Here is a 17,618-nt window from a genome sequence, read left to right as displayed (position 1 = left end):
TCAGTCATTTGCACACGCTTGCTTATAAATCTTCAAAACATGGCAACGAAGTGGCTACTGTTATGCAATAAAGACGCCGAGGCTTAAGAGTGATATGATTTTCCCCAAACCAAACAGCTAGTAAATGGCAGACTGGAATGGTGGCTTTTGTAAGGATGGAATGGTGGATCCAGGGACATCTGATCCTGACTGCTCCACCACTGCTCCACTGCTCTAGCTCTCTGCTCCACCTTCCCTAAAGAGTAGTCTTGTCCTCATGATCCAAGATGGAGCTCCAGCTATCATAACTATACCTGCCCCCATTCCCCTCCCCTCCCTCCTTCCCCCCACCTCCCAGGTTCATAGCCTTGCCCACCCACCTAGATCCTCCCAGGCCCCAAGCGCCCTGGCTGGCTCTCAATGAGACTGGAACAGAAGTGACAAGCATAGTTTTATTCCTGGGAATCTGGAGGTGTCTAGGGTCACGATGGATCCCAGGCAAGGAAGTGATGGGTCATTGCTGCCCTGTGCTCAGCGGCTCCACCCGGAGCCAGAGTCCGCCTTCCGCGCGCAGTATCAGCTCTGGCTTCCTGCGAGGCTCCTCCTTGTCCGGCAGGACGCGGAACCGCAGTAGCGTCAGCGCTAGGACCACCTTCATCTCAGTCATGGCGAATGTCTGCCCGATACAGTTCCTGTGGGCGGGAGTTGAGGCTTTGACTGCACCCGGAACCCTCACCCGGACCCCAAAGCACCTGGTATCTGGCCCACAACCCCCATTCCCACCCACAGTATAGAGAAAGAGCCTAACCATGCCTGGAACCTTATGTGGGCTTGTATATCTCCAGACCCTAGTCCACTCTCCACTACTGAACTCAGACCAGCAGACAGGGGAGCGGGTCCCCTCAACACACCATGAACCCCTCCTTGAGCCCACAACCATTCCCCAGACCCTTACCATAATGTCTGAGGGGAGGGGAGAGAAAGTGACCATCTTAAAGTTTTCCCCCTTCCTGGCCCCCACACTTAACCTGGAATTTCACCCCCAGCCTCCTACCCCCACCTCTCCAACCCCATCTCATATGGCCGCTGTCTTCACCTGGGCCCCGCGGAGAAGGGAACAAAAGCCACAGGTGACCTCCCTTTGATGTTTTCTGGGTCGAAGCGGAAGGGATCAAAGACCTGGGGGCAAGACAAGACAGGGCTACTTGGCATATGTTTGTATAGTAGGGGGAGGTGATGGCTGATTTGCCAGAAGTCAGAACCCTGAACCCTCCCCTGGGTCCCCTGAGGGGAGTGGACATGGATAAGGGAGGTGGGAGGGTGGGGGAGATATCACCTCAGGATCTGGCCACACAGATGGGTTGTGGTGGGTCCCGAAAATGCTGATGAGGCAGATAACACCTGAGAAGAGGAGGGGCAGTCAGGTCTAGGTCCCACCTGCCTGATTGGCCCCTCTTTCTCACCAGGAACCTCCTCCCCTAGTCATTGTGGGCACCTTTGGGGATGACTCGGCCATCTGGAAGTACAGTGTCCTGGGTACAGCGGCGGGAGATGACCGTGACTGGGGGGTGCAATCGCAGACTCTCCTTGATGCACATGGTCAGGAAGGGCAACTGGGCCAGGTCATCCCTAAGGAAACCCCATGACAATTATCCAGGGAGCAAAAATAGAGACACACAACCAGCCCTCCTTGTGCCCCATAAGACCCTCTCTGCCTAGGAACAAAATTGGATTGTTGGTTTAAATATCTCCAAACACATTAGGTTGTATACATTATTTATGGACAGCTTTTTCTTTGTCCATCATACATCAAAAAAAATGGTTCTTAAAAAAAAAAAGCAATGTGATAGAAGTACCAGAAAAAGTTTAGTGAGGTATTTTTAGAACTTTTAAAAGCAAAACATGGAAAAGCCAACCATAAGTTTACAAATTTATATAAAAATAAAATATTATTTATGGCAAAACAGCAAAGTCAAAAGACAAATGAGTAAAAGATCAGATTCAATGTTTACTCTTATTTATTACAGCACTAGAGACACTAGCTAATGCAATTAGATGTGGAAAAGGAGAATTATGCCATTCAAAATGTGGGGTGAATATGTCATTTTTGGCAGACAGTGATTTTATGCTTAGTAAACAAGAGAATTCACTGCAAAACTTTTATAGACATTGAAGATCCAGTAAGGGGACTGAATTATTTTTCTTTAATTCCCTTCATTTTGGGTGGTGATTTAAATTCCTTTGTAAAAAGCTTTTATTGGAGTATAGTTGGTTTACAACATTTTATTTCTACTGTACAGGAAAGTGAATCAGCTACATGTATCTCCTCACTTTTTATTTTCTTCTCATTCTGTCACCACAGAGCATTGAGTCGAGTTTCCCTATGCTATACAGTAGGTTCTTGTTAGTTATCTATTTTATACATAGTATCAGTAGTGTATATTAAATTCTTAACATAGACTCAAGGGATTAGATCTGATAGACAGAGTGCCTGAAGAACTATGGACAGAGGTTCATGGCATTGTACAGGAGGCAGTGATCAAGACCATCCCTAAGAAAAAGAAATCCAAAAAGGCAAAATGGTTGTTTGAGGAAGCCTTATAAATAGCTGAGAAAAGAAGAGAAGCTAAAGACAAAGGAGAAAAGGAAAGGTATAAGCACCTGAATGCAGAGTTCCAAAGAATAGCACAGAGAGATAAGAAAGCCTTCCTCAGTGATCAATGCAAAGAAATAGAGGAAAACAATAGAATGGGAAAGACTAGAGATCTCTTCAAGAAAATTAGAGATACCAAGGGAACATTTCATGCAAAGATGGGCTCGATAAAGGACAGAAATGATCTGGACCTAATAGAAGCAGAAGATATTAAGAAGAGGTGGCAAGAATACACAGAAAAACTATACAAAAGAGATGTCCACAACCCAGGTAACCACGATGGTGTGATCACTGGACTAGAGCCAGACATTCTGGAATGCGAAGTCAGGTGGGCCTTAGGAAGCATCACGACAAACAAAGCTAGTGGAGGTGATGGAATTCCAGCTGAGCTATTTCAAATCCTAAAAGATGATGCTGTGAAAGTGCTATACTCAATAGGCCAGCAAATATGGAAAACTCAGCAGTGGCCAAAGGACTGGAAAAGGTCAGTTTTCATTCTAATTCCAAAGAAAGGCAATGCCAAAGGATGTTCAAACTACTGCACAATTACACTCATTTCACATGCTAGTAAAGTAATGCTCAAAATTCTCCAAGCCAGGCTTCAACAGTACGTGAACTGAGAACTTCCAGATGTTAAAGCTGGATTTAGAAAAGGCAGAGAAACCAGAGAGCAAATGGCCAACATTGATTGAATCATTGAGAAAGCAAGAGAGTTCCAGAAAAACATATATTTCTGCTTTATTGACTATGCCAAAGCCTTTGACTGTGTGGATCACAACAAACTGTGGAAAATTCTGAAAGAGATGGGAATACCAGACCACCTGACCTGCCTCCTGAGAAATCTATATGTGGTTTAAGAAGCAACAGTTAGGACTGGACATAGAACAACAGACTGGTTCCAAATTGGGAAAGGAGTACGTCAAGGCTGTATATTGTCACCCTGCTTATTTAGTTTATATGCAGAGTATATCATGTGAAATGATGGGCTGGATGAAGCACAAGCTGGAATCAATATTGCTGGGAGAAATATCAATAACCTCAGATATGCAGATAACACCATCCTTATGGCAGAAAGTGAAGAAGAACGAAAGAGCCACTTGTTGAAAGTGAAAGAGGAGAGTGAAAAAGTTGGCTTAAAGCTCAACACTCAGAAAACGAAGATTATGGCCTCTGGTCCCATCACTTCATGGCAAATAGATGGGAAAACAATGGAAACAGCGAGAGACTTTTTTTGGGCTCCAAAAATCACTGCAGATGGTGGCTGTAGCCATGAAATTAAAAGATGTTTGCTCCTTGGAAAAAAAAAAAAGCTATGACCAACCTAGACAGCACATTAAAAAGCAGAGACACTACTTCACCAACAAAGGTCTGTCTAGCCAATGCTATGGTTTTCCCAGTAGTCAGGTATGGGTGTGAGAGTTGGACTATAAAGAAAGCAGAGGGCCAAAAAATCAATGCTTTTGAACTGTGATGTTGGAAAAGACTCTTGAGAGTCCTTTGGACTGCAAGGAGATCCAAGCAGTCAATCCTAAAGGAAATCAGTCCTAATATTCATTGGAGAGACTGATGCTAAAGCTGAAACTCCAATACTTTGGCCACCTGATGTGAAGAATTGATTCATTGGGAAAGACCCTGTTGCTGGGCAAGATTGAAGGCAGGAGGAGAAGGGGATGACAGAGGATGAGATGGTTGGATTGCATCACCGACTCAATGCATGTGAGTTTGAGCAAGTTCTGGCAGTTAGTGCTGGACAGGGAAGCCTGGTGTGCTTCAATTCATGGAGTCACAAAGAGTAGGACATGACTGAGTGAACTGAACTGAATTCAAATTCTTAACAGGTGATACAGTTAACTTATTCAAAATTGGATAACCACAAAACACAAGTTATGGCCCAACAGCACTCATTTCCCTTCCTGGCAGTTTGCCTAATAATTATTTTTTTATGTATTCTAGTACTAGATCCTGCCAAGTCTCTGATCATATTCCTACTAAGCAATAATGACAGAACCAACCAACCCTCTCTTCTCAACAGAACCAATGAGAGGGGCTCAGAAATAGACCAGGAGACTTGGACTTACCATTCAATGTTTTTAGGCTCACGATCCTTCAGGAGCTGTTGCACCTCCTGGCGGCAGCGCTCCTGGTATTCTGGGTGCTTGGCAAGGTTGTACAGAATCCAGGAGAGACCACTGGCTGTGGTATCATGGCCTGAGAAGCATTCAGAAAGGCTTGGGTCTCTGGGCTACTTCAGCACCAGAGCATGGACAGCTCCCTTGCATTAAGGCCCATGGAGAGGATGGGGAGGGATAGGGTGGCCCAGGGTCCATTCAGCAAGTTCTTTCTCCTCCTGTAGTCCCACACTGGGACCCTCACCTTCAAACATGAAGGTGTCAGCTTCAGCTCGGATATCTTCATCTGACAATCCCTTCCCATCTTCATCCTGGAGAGGAAGGAAGATCTCCAGAATCACACCAGCTTCCCTGGTGGCTCAGAGGGTAAAGCGTCTGCCTATAGTGTGGGAGACCTGGGTTCGATCCCCGGGTCAGGAAGATCCTCTGGAGAAGGAAATGGCAACCCACTCCAGTACTCTTGCCAGGAGAATCCCATGGACGGAGGAGCGTAGTAGGCTACAGTCCATGGGGTCACAAAGAGTTGGATACAACTGAGCGACTTCAGTTTCAGTTGAAGGCACCTGAGTCTAATGTGAGACAATCTTTGAAAATCTCCATTATCCATCTAGAAACCCATGGCCACCCTGAACTCCTGGACACTATCACTAGAGGACCCACCACACAGACTTCCTCTTGACCACTTTGCCTCTTAAATTGTCCCTGGTGAATGGAATAAAAGATCCATAAATATTTTCATGTTTTTATGTTATGCAACTTGGGTTAAAGAATGACTGAATGGAAACTGAACTTAGAAACTAGAGATTGAGCATTGCCCCAATGTCATTTGCTCACTTTGTATGATAGTATTGGGTTGGACAGAAAGCTTGTTTAGGTTTTTGGCAACCCAATAAATTCAGAGATTCCTTTTCTCTCCTAAAGATAAGAAATGGGTTATAAACCTGTAGATCTATAGACTTCAATTTCTTTCCAGTGAGGATTTATTTAAACTCCAGAACATTGTCTGTCTTTTCTACTCTTGTCTCATATTGTTTCATATCTTCTTCTCTTCTCTCCCCTCCTCCCATCCTCACTGCTCCCTTCTTCTTTTCTTTCTCTCTTTCCCTCTCCTTGACCACCCCTGTAGGGAAGAAGGGAGCATATGTCTCGCATTAGTTCTAAAATTCAGAATGTCAGTGCAGTCTGATGGTTAAGACTCCACACTTTCACCACAGGGGACAAACGTTCCATCCCTGGTTGGGGAACTAAGATCCAGCATGCCAAATGGGGTGGTCAAAAGAAAAAGAGTTCTAGAATTCAACACTTGGCAGTAATTCCCCTCCGTGCAAGCATGGCTGCATGTAAAGATAGAAGCATCATGGTGCCCTCAAAGGAATTTGGGGATGGGGAACCAGGGCTACAATTCTACTCTGACTACTGTTGCTGCTATAAATAATACATAGGTTGCTCTTATCTAGGGTTCTGTATATATACATACATGTATATATATGTATGCAAGTATACAGACATGTGGGGCTTTCCAGGTGGTTCAGTGGTAAAGAATCTGCTTGCCAATGCAGGAGATACAAGGAAACATGGGTTTGATCCCTGGCTCGGGAAGGTCCCCTAGAGGAAGAAATGGCAAGCCAATCTGGCATTCTTGCCTGTAAAATCCCATGGACAGAGCAATCTGGTGGGCTACAATCCACGAGGTCACAGTGTCAGACATGACTGAGCTCACGCACATGTATATGCACATATCCGGTCTTATTACCTTGGAAGTAGAGGGAAATCTCAGGCCCCTTACAATTTCAGATTTAGCAGCCCTCCTGCAGGCAGTATTCCATATTGGTCATCTGTAAAAGTTACTCTAACCCACCCCTCCCTTCCACAAGCATCTCACATGGCGCCCCAGTGCCCTCTGCATCCAGTCCAAGTTCTTTGATCAAATCAAGTTCCCAAGATCCAAATCAAGGTTCTACTTCTTGAACAAGAAACCAGAGGAGCCCACCTTGGTCAACAGGAGCACATCAATGAAGTCCAATGTCTTGGTCTTCGCTTTGGCCTTGAGGAAGTCATCGATACCCTCACTGGGGAGGGTGCGGTGCCGCTCCTGGATGATGGCATCTGTGAAGTCGTGCACCAGGCGGCAGGCCCTGCGGAAGCGCTGCCCATCTGGGGTGAGGTAGTACAGGAAGCCCATGTGCAAAAAAATCTCCTGGTGTCGTTTTGCGACAAGGGCACTGAGCTCCAAGATGGCAGCAATATATTCACTGGGCTTCCTGTAGAATGAGAGCATGAAGGGATGCAACAACTCAACACACCTGAAACCCAGAAGCTGAAGGCTACCTCCCTTCAGGAAACTGAGGCTCCAAGAACAGGCGGGCCCATAGATCCAGTATGGTGATGAGCCAGGAGAGTGATGCTCCAGACTCTTCTCAACCCACTTCCCATCTCTGTGAGCTGCCTCCATACCCCAGGCAGCTAGAGCACAGCTTCTCCTCTATCTCTTATCCAGTGTCTGCCCTTTTTCTCCAAAACTGTCCACTCAGCTCAGATCTTCTGCTAGCAGGTCAATTGGAGAAGGAAATGGCAACCCACTCCAGTGCTCTTGCCTGGAAAATCCCATGGACAGAGGAGTCCATGGGGTCACAGAGAGCTGGAACGACATCACTTTCACTTTCTTTCACTTCCCTATTCTCCTTAGATCCACTGTCAACACCATCCAGGGTCTACATTATGGTCAGTCTTCTCTTGAGTCACATGTCAGAGCTCAGATTTGACCATGACTCTCATCTTCTGAAACACTTTTCATAGCTTCCTGGAAACCTCGGGATAAAGTTCATATCCTCTTTGTTTGGCTTCAAATGCCCTTAAAATATAATCTGCCTGCTCCTCCAACCTTAATTCCAAAGTGTCTCATCACTATTGCACACACTTTGTTCATTATAACCGCCTGCCCTTTATCAAACAGTTCTACCTACTTGTAGGAATCACTCCTTCTCTTTCCCTTCCCTGTCCTTCAATGTCCAGCTCTGACTCACCTCCTCCGGGAAGACTCTTCTGATTACCCTCCCTCCCTCATCTACTCTAGTGGGTCTATATTCCCAGGCCTTGGGCTGAGACTCACTCCTGGCAATTGCTGTCGTAACTGAAGACGCATTTCTGCAGACTGTCCAGGGTCATGAGGCTGATGTGTTCAAACATGTCCAGATGGGTGTGGCCCTCTTTGATCAGGCGCTGCCACTTGGCCTGAACAGAGAAGAGGACACAGGTGAGGCTGAGAACTGCCTCCCTGGTGCCCCTCCCTAATCCCAAACACCAAGATGCATTCCCCCAGACTCTGTCTCCTGGTCCCAGGCACCCAGCCCCAGGGAGGACTGGGCTTGTGTTACTATTAGTGTATAAACTCCATGGCTGGGAGCCAGGAGATCTGGGTTTGTGAATCCTGGCTCTGTGCTCTATACTTATGTATCATTGGTCAACTTTGAATAAAGTTAAGTGCTAACAATTGTTATTCAGTGACTGGAGCCATGAAATTAAAAGATGCTCCTTGAAAGAAAGGTTATGGCAAACCTAGACAGTGAATTAAAAAGCAGAGACATCACCTTGCCTACAAAGGTGCTTATAGTCAAAGCTATAGCTTTTCCAGTAGTCATGTATGGCTATGAGAGTTGGACCATAAAGAAGGCTGAGCACTGAAGAATTGGTGCTTCAGATTTTGGTGCTGGAGAAGATGCTTGAGAATCACTTGGACAGAAAGGAGATCAAACCAACCAATCCTAAAGGAAATCAACTCTGAATATTCATTGAAAGGAGGGTTGGTTTGGGTTGGTCAGCTTAAGCTCCAATATTTTGCCCACCTGATGTGTAGAGTGGACTCACTGGAAAAGTCCCTGATGCTTGGAGAGATTGAGGGCATGAGCAGAAGGGGGTGACAGAGAATGAGATGGTTAGATGACATCACTGACTCACTGGACATGAGTTTGAGAAAACCCTGGGAGCTAGTGAAGGACAGGGAAGCTTGGAGTGTTGTAGTCCATGGGGTTGCAAAGAGTCAGACGGGACTTAATGACTGACCAACCTAGAACAACAAATGTTAGGTTTTATCATCTTCATTGTTATAAATAGATTAGGAAAATATTCCCTATGTTAGAAGAGTTAATCCTGTGCGGGCCCAGAGTACCCATGCACTTTTTTGCTGGGTAGGCCAAGAAATTGGAAGGCCCTGATGTTCTTTACCTGGCCCATTTCTCAGAGTTCTGTTTGCAGCAGACAGCCTTGAGAAGTGAGGTAGTGACTCCTCCTGGACAAACATCAGGATTGCTTCTAATTGCTATAAGAGTCATAGAGTCCCTAAACCTAGTACCCCCTCCCCTGTGACAAAACACACTACCTGAGCAGGCATCTATAGGAGCCCACCTGTGTCACTTGCATGCGATTTGGTGACTTGGATGAAGAATGCAAACCAACAAGAAGCACGTGTTGTTTGCTGGGCTAACCTTTGTCTATGACCCAGGAGTCTCATGTATTCTGGCAGAATCCATAAAACAGTAACAAGCTCACTTGTCAGCTTGCAAGCATGGAAAAATTACAGGCACTTCACAAAAGCCTGACCTCTAATTCTTCACTTCCCTATGTATGTATCCAAACTTTTCACAATGTAATTTTTCAGTAACTCTACTTGAAGGTGGAGCCTGTTTCAGCATCCTTTGATCCTGACCTGGCCCTGGACTTGCTTTGGCCAATAGACTGTGGTGAAAATAATGAGGTGACCAACCCAAACCTAGACCCCAAGGCACATTGCAGCTTTCTCTCAGTCTTCTCAAACCCTGCCTCTGCTATTTGAACCAGTCTGAGATGCCCTTTGAAGGGAGAAAATCACAGGAAAGGGAGTCTAGTTACCCCAGCTGAGATCATCCTAGATCAGCTTGTAACCGACCAAGCTTCAAACCTGTGAGAGGACTGACCCAGACCAGCAAGGCTTCCTATCTGTATGGTCAGGCCACCCAAGACAGCTGTCCTCTTGTTCTCTGTATATCCCATGCTTGACCAGTCCCTGCTTCACCTATACCTATTTGCATGACAGACCTTCCTCTTAATCATGGAACCTAATGAGTAAATTCTACATACTTGTCTTCAGCCCCAGATAGTGATTGTTCTCATCTTTATATCAAAGCATCTCCATCACAATAGTTTATTAAAGCGGTAGTGAGGGGGTGGGCTCCTCTGCTAGTTTTCTTGGTAACTTATGAAACAACATGACATCAATTCCCCCACAACTGCTTACATCCCACTCCCAACCCTGGTAGGGAAGACTTCTGCCATGCCCTTCCTGCTGTCTGCTGCACATGGTGGGGTATCACTCCAGGACCTTGCTTCAGACATGCAAGACCCCTGTATCCATTAAAACACTGATGTCTCTGTTTCTTACTCCAGCTCCTTCAGTTCTGTGGCTTGCGGGCCTGCAGGGTGCAGTGCAACACTATCAGACCCATAGCTGATCAGATACATGAGTGACCCCATCTCCATCTAGAAGAACCAAACAACTGACTCATAGATTTGCTGTCAGTGTGCCTGTATGCTCATTCGTGTCCAACTCTGTGACCCCAGGCTCCTCCATCTAAGGGATTATCCCCCAAAGAATATGGGAGTGGGTTGCCCTTTCCTCCTCCACGGGATCTTCCTAGGGATCAAACCTGTGTCTCTTGTGGCTACTTCACTGGCAGGAGGATTCTTTACTGCTGAGCCACCCGGGCTGACCTTTGTTGTCAATACTAAAATCCTTCTTGTTTTCAAGTGATTTATTACTTAGAAATAACTAGTCCAATATTCATTATTATTATCAAACATGTCTCAAGATTCCAAGGCTTCTGTCAAGGTAGAATAGAAACTAATGCCTTCTGAGCACCTACTATGTGCCAGGGATCTGGTTCCAATATGTTAGCTCTACTGACTGAGAGCAGGGATCACAATATACCAATTTTATAGCCAAAGCAACTGAGGCTTAGAAAGGAAGAACAATGGACTCAAAGCCACTTAGAACAGCCAGAATTATAAATAAGATGTCTATGAGCCTCCATGTCCCCCAGACTCCAGCTGGAACCCTGGGTTCAAGAGACTCACATGCATGATGTCTGTGCTCTTGGTGAAAATCTTCATATAGGGCTTCAGGATGTTGAAGTGGAAGGCAGGTGTCAGCATGCGACGGTGCCTGCTCCACTTGTCACCAGCACTCAGCAGGAGCCCATCCCCTAGCAGAGACAGCCACAGGGAGTGAGCAAAGGGAAAATATTCCCCTGGGTCCCCAGGGATGTTCCCAACCCCCTTTGTGAACAGTTACTCACCCAGCCAGGGCTTTAGAACTTCATAGAAGATCACGTCCTTTGGTGCGACGGCAGCTGACATGAATGAGGACTGTTAGGGTCCTCTCCCCAGGGACAGGGGGGCAGGAAGGGGCTTTTGGTGGGGAGTGGAGGATCCTAACCAGGAATCTGCATTCCCCCTCCAAGCCAGCCATAGCAGAATGGGGCCAAGAGCACAGGAAATGTGGAAGGGGTGTGAGGGGAGGGGGGAACCAGACCAGGCTACAGCACAGAATAGAGCAAAGGCAGAGCCCACACGACTCTGTGTGCTTAGATGCATCCCAACATGACACAACATGCCCAGCATTCCTTGACATGGCATCTTCTGAACACCCAAGCATAGCCCAGCACTCTACAAAACATCATTATGGGGACCAAGGACACCACACTTGCCTCAGCAGTGACCGCCCCCCCCCCACCCCCAAGACGTCTGACATGGCCCCATGTGTTAACAGGGCCTGACATGGCCCCAATATGTGTGACACAACCTGATAGGACACAAGAGCTCTGCCATGGACCTGAAGACCATCTGACCTGACCTCAGTGCGGCCCAGGCAGGCTCCAGACAGAACCTGACTACACTGATGATACAGACCTGAACCAGGCAAGACCCAGACCCACCCTAAGACCTGCATCAGACAAGACCCACACAAGGTCTCAGGCATTCCTCAGAGTGGCTTTGAGTCTCAGACTTCAGATAAATCTAAAATGTACCCCAGGAGTGACAAGTAGGAGAACCAGAGAGTCTCTAATGGCATCACAGACAAGAACCAGAGAGACTCCAAGATGCCTCAAATGTCTTTGGCCACAGCTGAGCCCCAGAGGTGACTGAGACCATCTCTGGGCTCAGTTATAAAATACAGCAGGTGTCACCAGGTATAGCACATGTCAGCTGTAACCAGAATCAAGGTAGAAATAGAAACATGACCAGATGTGGCCACTCAGCAGACATTGCACAGACATGCCTGGAGGTCAGGCAGGTGGGATTCTGCAATGGGAGAGAGTGGCATCTTTGCCATGCCCCCTCGCCTGCATCCTGGTCACTTGCACACCTAGAGGTAACACAGAGACTATGACAGGGGACAAGCTGTGGCCAAGGGCATGTCTACCTGGAGTAAAGAGCACAGGCTTGATGCAGGTGGGGTGGAAGATGCGGATGATTGCATGCCAGGGCCCCACCCACCAGTAGGACACATCCCCATAGGTGCTGGCCAGGCCTTGTGTGTACAGGAGACCGTCCTCTGAACTCTGAATCTGGAGAGGAACAAATAGGACCCAATTCACACTCTTCTAGGCTGCCAGAGGGAAGGACTTGTAGGAAAGTGATCCCAACTTGAACCTATGCACCTCCTTCCACAGCAACTCCTTAGTCCTCAGCCTCCTGCAAGGTTCCTTCCCCTTATCCTCCATATATGACAGTTGGGGTCCCTTGGGTGTGGGGAAAGAAATGGCCTTTCCCTGTTTGGATCCCAAACACCATGTACCCCTGATTTCTCTTCCATTCCTTTATTCCAGAGAAGAACTGAGGCTCTGAGTGATGGAGTCACTTACCCACATTCTTACAGATAATACATCTGAGACACTAGTCCAGGACTGTTTAACCCAGGGCCTGCATTCTTAGCTCCAAAACAATAGCTCCTGTGTCCCCAAGACATGGAATTCAGAGTTTCAGGGATGCAGGAATTGGTCCTATGACCCAGGCAAAAGAAATTAAAGGGAACCCTGTATCTTTTCCTGGAAGTGTCATGAATGAGCTCACTGTTCCATGAAGGCTGAGTTTCTGGGTTTCATCTGTACCAGGATGAAAATGATGCTGTCACAGATGAGCACGGAACTAAACGATGGAGACAGATTCCTTTGTCTTCAGATTGTCTATCTCTGACAGACTGTTTAAGCCCTGGGTCCACCTGGACTTGAAGACACCCATCTGGGATTTTACAACCAGTTGATTCGCTTTCTCTTGGTAGATCATGTAGCGTTGCATTTCCATCATTAACAACTAAAGGAGACTTCAGCAGGCAGAGAGAGGATGGGCCCTTCCCAGGTTCACCCAGCATTCTGGTGTCTGAACCCAGGTCTCTGTCACATGCTGCTTGTTGCCCTGCTTGCCTGATCTGTCTGTGGATGGGAAGGGCAGAGGGCAAGGGAAGGAAGCAAGGGTTGGGTGAAGTTTCCTCAGGAAGATTCCTGGGGACTGGAGAAGGAGGACACTGAACTAGAAGTGTTCAAGCCCTAGGACAGGCTCAAAGAAACCAACCCACCAGAGAGGTAAATAGCCATGGAAATAGCAACCCAGATCTTCTATCAGCCACAGGCCTTCATTGCTCTCTGTCTGGGGATGGGTGGGACTGAGGACATGCCTGGCAGGGGGCCTGGAATGTTATGGATGCCCACTGCATAATTCTATCCTTTGCTTTAAAATTTTTTGCTCATTGTTCCAGATCCAGTTTCAGCAGCTCCTCCTCCAGGAAGCCTTCCAGCATCCCCCAGCGGAGAACCTTGCTTCTTCTCTGCATTTCCACAGCTCATCTCCCTCTGGCCAATTTCCTTTTTTTTTTTCTCCCTTTGGCCAATTTCTGACCACACCAGGGTCACAGATCTCTCTGCCCTAATCTGAGGCTTTATGTTTGGGGGTGTCTTTCACCCAGGACACCAGGGTGGGGTGTAAATGGCATTGGGAGAAGGGAGGAGGGAGGAAGCTATGAGATTGGGATGATGAATACATGAAGGAAAGAAGAAGATGGCAGAGAGAGGAGGGGAGGGGTGTTGGGGTCCTGTAGGGGCCACGTGGAAGCTTGGCAGGGAGGGGCTGGAAGCCCTGAAATGTATCATGGCACCCACCACCACAAGCTCTGCCTGAGTACCTGAAGCATTGGCGACGATCCGGATCAAGTCAGGGTGGCAGAAAACGATGATGGGGGTGATGGGACCCATCCAGACCCTAAATCCTTGGGAGTATTTGGCCACCAGCTCAGTTAATTTGCTCATGCCCTGCTCCGTGGGGGGGATCTGTAAGCAAGGTAAGGGCCATCACTCTGCAGAAGGAGAGTCCACGGCAGTGGACAGAGTGTGGGATCCTGCACAGATGGAGGGAATCTCTGCTTCCTCCTTCCCTCTGGGGGAGGGAGGGACCTGGAGGCTGTCCAAGTCCCAAGGGTCTATCCCAGGGCACAGGGAGAAGACAGGCTCTGTGCCCACAGGGAGGTGGACCTTGGCTTGAGAAGGCACATTTTTCTGGTCCTCCTGGGAGTTGTCCACCAGGGATGGCCACAGGAGGAAATCCTTATGGGGGAGGTTTGTGGATGTCAGAGTGACCTCAGACTTCTCCCTGGGTTTTGGTCCCACATCCTTTTATCTCTGGGCCAGTCCACATGGCCTCTGCTTCCTTGTATAGGAAAGGATCTGCAGACCTGGGACCTTCTAGCCCTGGCTGACCCCAGGGACAGACATGAACTCTGCATATTAATCAGTGAGGAACTGTGACCTAGGAACTCCCTCGCTGGTCAGTCTCTGTGCAGAGTGCATCCTGTCTATTTCTATGGACAACACTTTCAACTGTGCCACTTACGAATGAAGAAATGGATGCCATATCCCCTCAAAGGGGAAGAAGTGTGGATTTTCTCCTGGTGAAGCACCCTTTCCCTCACAATGCTCCTTTCAAACCTGACAAATACCCCAGGTGCTCTAGGCAGGTGACATCATTTTCACTTTTGTGCATTGCTCCTGTCTCCCCAAGCACCTAAGGTGAGGATTCAAAGCACTAGATGAGATTGGTCCAGAGAGGGAGCGTGACTCAGCCGAGGTCACTTATCAAGAGGGGCTGGAGGAAGGAAGTATAAGCAAGGATGGCCCCCATGGCCAAGCTCTTGTGGGGAAGGCAGAACTGTGGTCACCTTGTAACATTCCTGCTGCCTCCAGAACCTGCTGAGACCATTTTAAGACCCAGAATCTCAGCAAATCTTCACAATGAGCCTTGGACATCAATATTGTGAATTTTGCCTTAATGAACAGTAGTTGTTCTAAGTCCTTCCCCAAGTTTAGTTCTTGTCCCAGGCAGGAGAGGGAAGCTGCCTGGCAATTGGAGGGGGGAGCTGGATACCCATCCATTTGACCTTGACTGAAGGAGATGATGGCACATTCATCACCAGGGTCATCAAATATTTATTTTGAGTGCTTACTTTGTGCCAGCCCTGGACAGGGCACTGTAGTGTCTCCTCCCCAGAATGATAATCAAACTGGAATGTGTTAATAAGTAATTGTTTAATTAACTGTGACTAGGACCAAGTCAAAGGTCCAAGTCTAGTGCACAAGGTAGGTGGGTATGGAGGAGAGGTAGGTCTAAGAAGGCTCTGAAAGAGGGAGTAGCTAACTTTATCCAGATGGGGGGAGGGGCCTAATGGGACATCTTGGGGAAGGGAGGGGTGTAAGATTAGAGGAAAGGGTCCTGGGAATGGGAGAGGGTGGGAGCTTTTTTCTTGCAGGTGGGAATAGGGAAGTGATAGCTATTTCCTGTGAGGAAGCTGTGACCCAGAGTGAAAAGACACAGGAAAGGGGCCACATGCAGAGCAGACCCTGGACAGCACCCTTGAGAGGACCTCAAGGCCACCATGGAGACTAGAGAGGCCAGGGAACCAGGTTCTGGACAGCCCGGCCTCAGAGATGCAATAGTATGTGCAAGGCATGCAGCAGGCGGACCCTAAAGCAGGCTAGGGTTGGAAGGACAGGATGCGGGGAAGGTCTTGATGGTAGAGCAGGGGAATGATTGAGTGAGGGAAGAGGGGCTCCCTGGCCTCCCTGGCTTCTCTGCTGTCCTAGACCCCAGTCCAAACTTGAGCCCCATTCCTGGCCTTCAGGAAGTCCATCCACCCTGATCCCCCAGACCCATGCTGCTGCCCACACTCACCATGCCTAGGTGACCCAGGAACCAGTTGTGTTTTGGGGGCTGCGGGAAACACTGGAGGCGACGAGAGTTGTTGTAGAAGGTGTAAGTCCAGGCCAGGATGTGGGCCAGGAGCCAGCAGGCCCCAACCAACAGCAGCAGCAGCCAAGGGGAGGCTGCCACTGGCCCGAGTCCCAGCCAGGACAGGCTCAGCTCCAGCATCCTGTGGGGCCGTCAGAGTGGAGGCTGAGTCCTGAGGATGAAGGAAGAGGCAGTGATGGTGAGTTGTGAGGCAAAGACAAATAGAGGGAGAGGAGCAAGGGAGTGAAGGGCAGGGATGGGGAGTGCTGGGACGGGCGAGAAGGGCTCAGAGACAGGCAGACAGGGACTGGGAGAGGGGAGGGAAAACAGAAATTCAGAGGAAGAGAAATAGAGACAGAAAGACACATACAAACACGCACAAAGAATGTGTGTTAGTTACCCACTGGTATTCACTCATCTCCCAGGCCAGTTCTTTGCCTGGAGCCACCCTGCCTTGGGTAGCAGCCTTCCCCACCCTGGGCCAGGACCCTCAGCCTTTTGACCCCCCGCCTGGCACCTTCTGTCAAAAGCAGCTTGTCTCACACAAGTTCCTCTTCTCTCCTCCTGGGATTTGGAGCTTTATTTGGCTCCTGAACCTATGGGAAGCTGCCAGGGGCCAGGCTAAGCCAACCAATCCCTGGAGCCTGCTTACTTCCTCCCTACCTGGCAGCTGCCCACATAGAAGGTGGAGGGAGGGGGAGCACAGTGCTATTGAAAGCAGCTTGTGAACCAGCTCAGAATCACACACTGTTGACACCGAGTCCTCAGGACTCACTATCTCCTATGTGGGCACATAGGGGTATGGGCAAAGGTGACTCTTGGCTTCCCAGTTTACAACCAGCCGTGCCCTTCCAAGGTCAAGGTACAGCAGGTAAAAGAGTGTATATTCAGGTGCCAGGTAAGTAGGACCTTGCCCCAGCCTTATCCCAAAACATGTCTGGGGCTCTGCTCCATGCATGCCAGGAGGGCTTCATGTACCATGTCTCAGCACAGAATCAATAAGCTCAGAGACATGAAGTTTCTACCATCTGGGTCACAGCCTGGAAAGGTATTCAAGCCCTTCCTCCAAACAGCCCGAAGCCTTGTTTGAGAGATGATTTCTGGGAGCCAGAGCAGAGAAACCAGCCTGGATGGGCATTACCTGCCCTGGACTCATGGGATTAAAAAGCCCGCAGCCAGAAGAGGGCACTTGGTGGCTTGAGGGTAAGGCTGCAAGGGGCTCATAGAGAAAAAGATCCACTCAGGGCAGGACAGAGTTGGGAGATTCTGAGTGGGCAGCCTCACTCTGACTGTGGGCTGTGCTGACCTTCCCTGGACTCAGTCTTCCCATGTGGCAAGTGGGATGTTGGATGAGAGCCTGAAAGAGGAACCAAGGAGAGCCCCACAATAAGATGGGAAGATCAGGATCCCCCCAAAAAGATGGAATGAAGGAAAAGGCCTGTCACCTAGTACTCACGCTTCTCTGTGCCAATATTCCACACAAATATTCCTCTTCTGTGTAGAGGACTGTATGTAAAAACTGTGTGCCAGTTACCTCAAAGAGCATGCCTGCA

The 17,618-nt window shown here is 48.3% G+C and overlaps 1 protein-coding gene and 1 long non-coding RNA gene across 6 annotated transcripts in view; one reads left to right on the top strand and one right to left on the bottom strand.

The window, feature by feature from the left end:
• Positions 1-417: 417 nt before the first annotated feature.
• LOC138440793 (cytochrome P450 4F2) lies at positions 418-16,868 on the bottom strand. Of its 3 annotated transcripts, none has more exons than XM_069590687.1 (13): positions 16,583-16,868; positions 16,009-16,237; positions 13,970-14,114; positions 11,088-11,141; positions 10,867-10,994; positions 7,871-7,992; positions 6,752-7,022; positions 5,006-5,072; positions 4,711-4,840; positions 1,475-1,608; positions 1,316-1,380; positions 1,076-1,158; positions 418-671 (listed from the first exon to the last, which is right to left on the bottom strand). In XM_069590687.1, the coding sequence occupies exons 2-13, from the start codon at positions 16,204-16,206 to the stop codon at positions 494-496; spliced, it is 1,575 nt and encodes a 524-aa protein (XP_069446788.1). In that variant the 5' UTR covers positions 16,207-16,237; positions 16,583-16,868; the 3' UTR covers positions 418-493. The 3 variants fall into 3 exon arrangements, with proteins under 3 accessions (XP_069446788.1, XP_069446789.1, XP_069446790.1); XM_069590688.1 differs by having other exon boundaries at positions 16,466-16,629; XM_069590689.1 differs by lacking the exon at positions 13,970-14,114 and having other exon boundaries at positions 16,466-16,624.
• The window catches only part of LOC138440799 (uncharacterized), a 49,546-nt gene continuing 47,334 nt past the window's right edge, over positions 15,407-17,618 (top strand). For all 3 annotated transcript variants that reach the window (XR_011257132.1, XR_011257133.1, XR_011257134.1), the window contains exon 1: positions 15,407-16,264. This is a non-coding gene — a long non-coding RNA (uncharacterized lncRNA). The remainder of the gene's footprint in view (positions 16,265-17,618) is intronic.

This window comes from Ovis canadensis, chromosome 5, assembly GCF_042477335.2.
Source record: "Ovis canadensis isolate MfBH-ARS-UI-01 breed Bighorn chromosome 5, ARS-UI_OviCan_v2, whole genome shotgun sequence".
Taxonomy (NCBI): Eukaryota; Metazoa; Chordata; class Mammalia; order Artiodactyla; family Bovidae; genus Ovis; species Ovis canadensis.
The sequence above is the reverse complement of the archived record's forward strand: the minus strand, read 5'-3'. Positions and strand labels throughout refer to the sequence as shown.

Excerpts from the sequence above, each read along its gene's own strand:
- LOC138440793 (XM_069590687.1), bottom strand. The coding sequence starts at position 16,206 with ATGCTGGAGCTGAGCCTGTCCTGGCTGGGACTCGGGCCAGTGGCAGCC. Across the intron at positions 1,609-4,710 it reads GAGCCTAAAAACATTGAATG|GGATGACCTGGCCCAGTTGC; the intron begins GTAAGTCCAAGT and ends GGGTTTCCTTAG. Across the intron at positions 1,381-1,474 it reads TGGCCGAGTCATCCCCAAAG|GTGTTATCTGCCTCATCAGC; the intron begins GTGCCCACAATG and ends TCCTCTTCTCAG.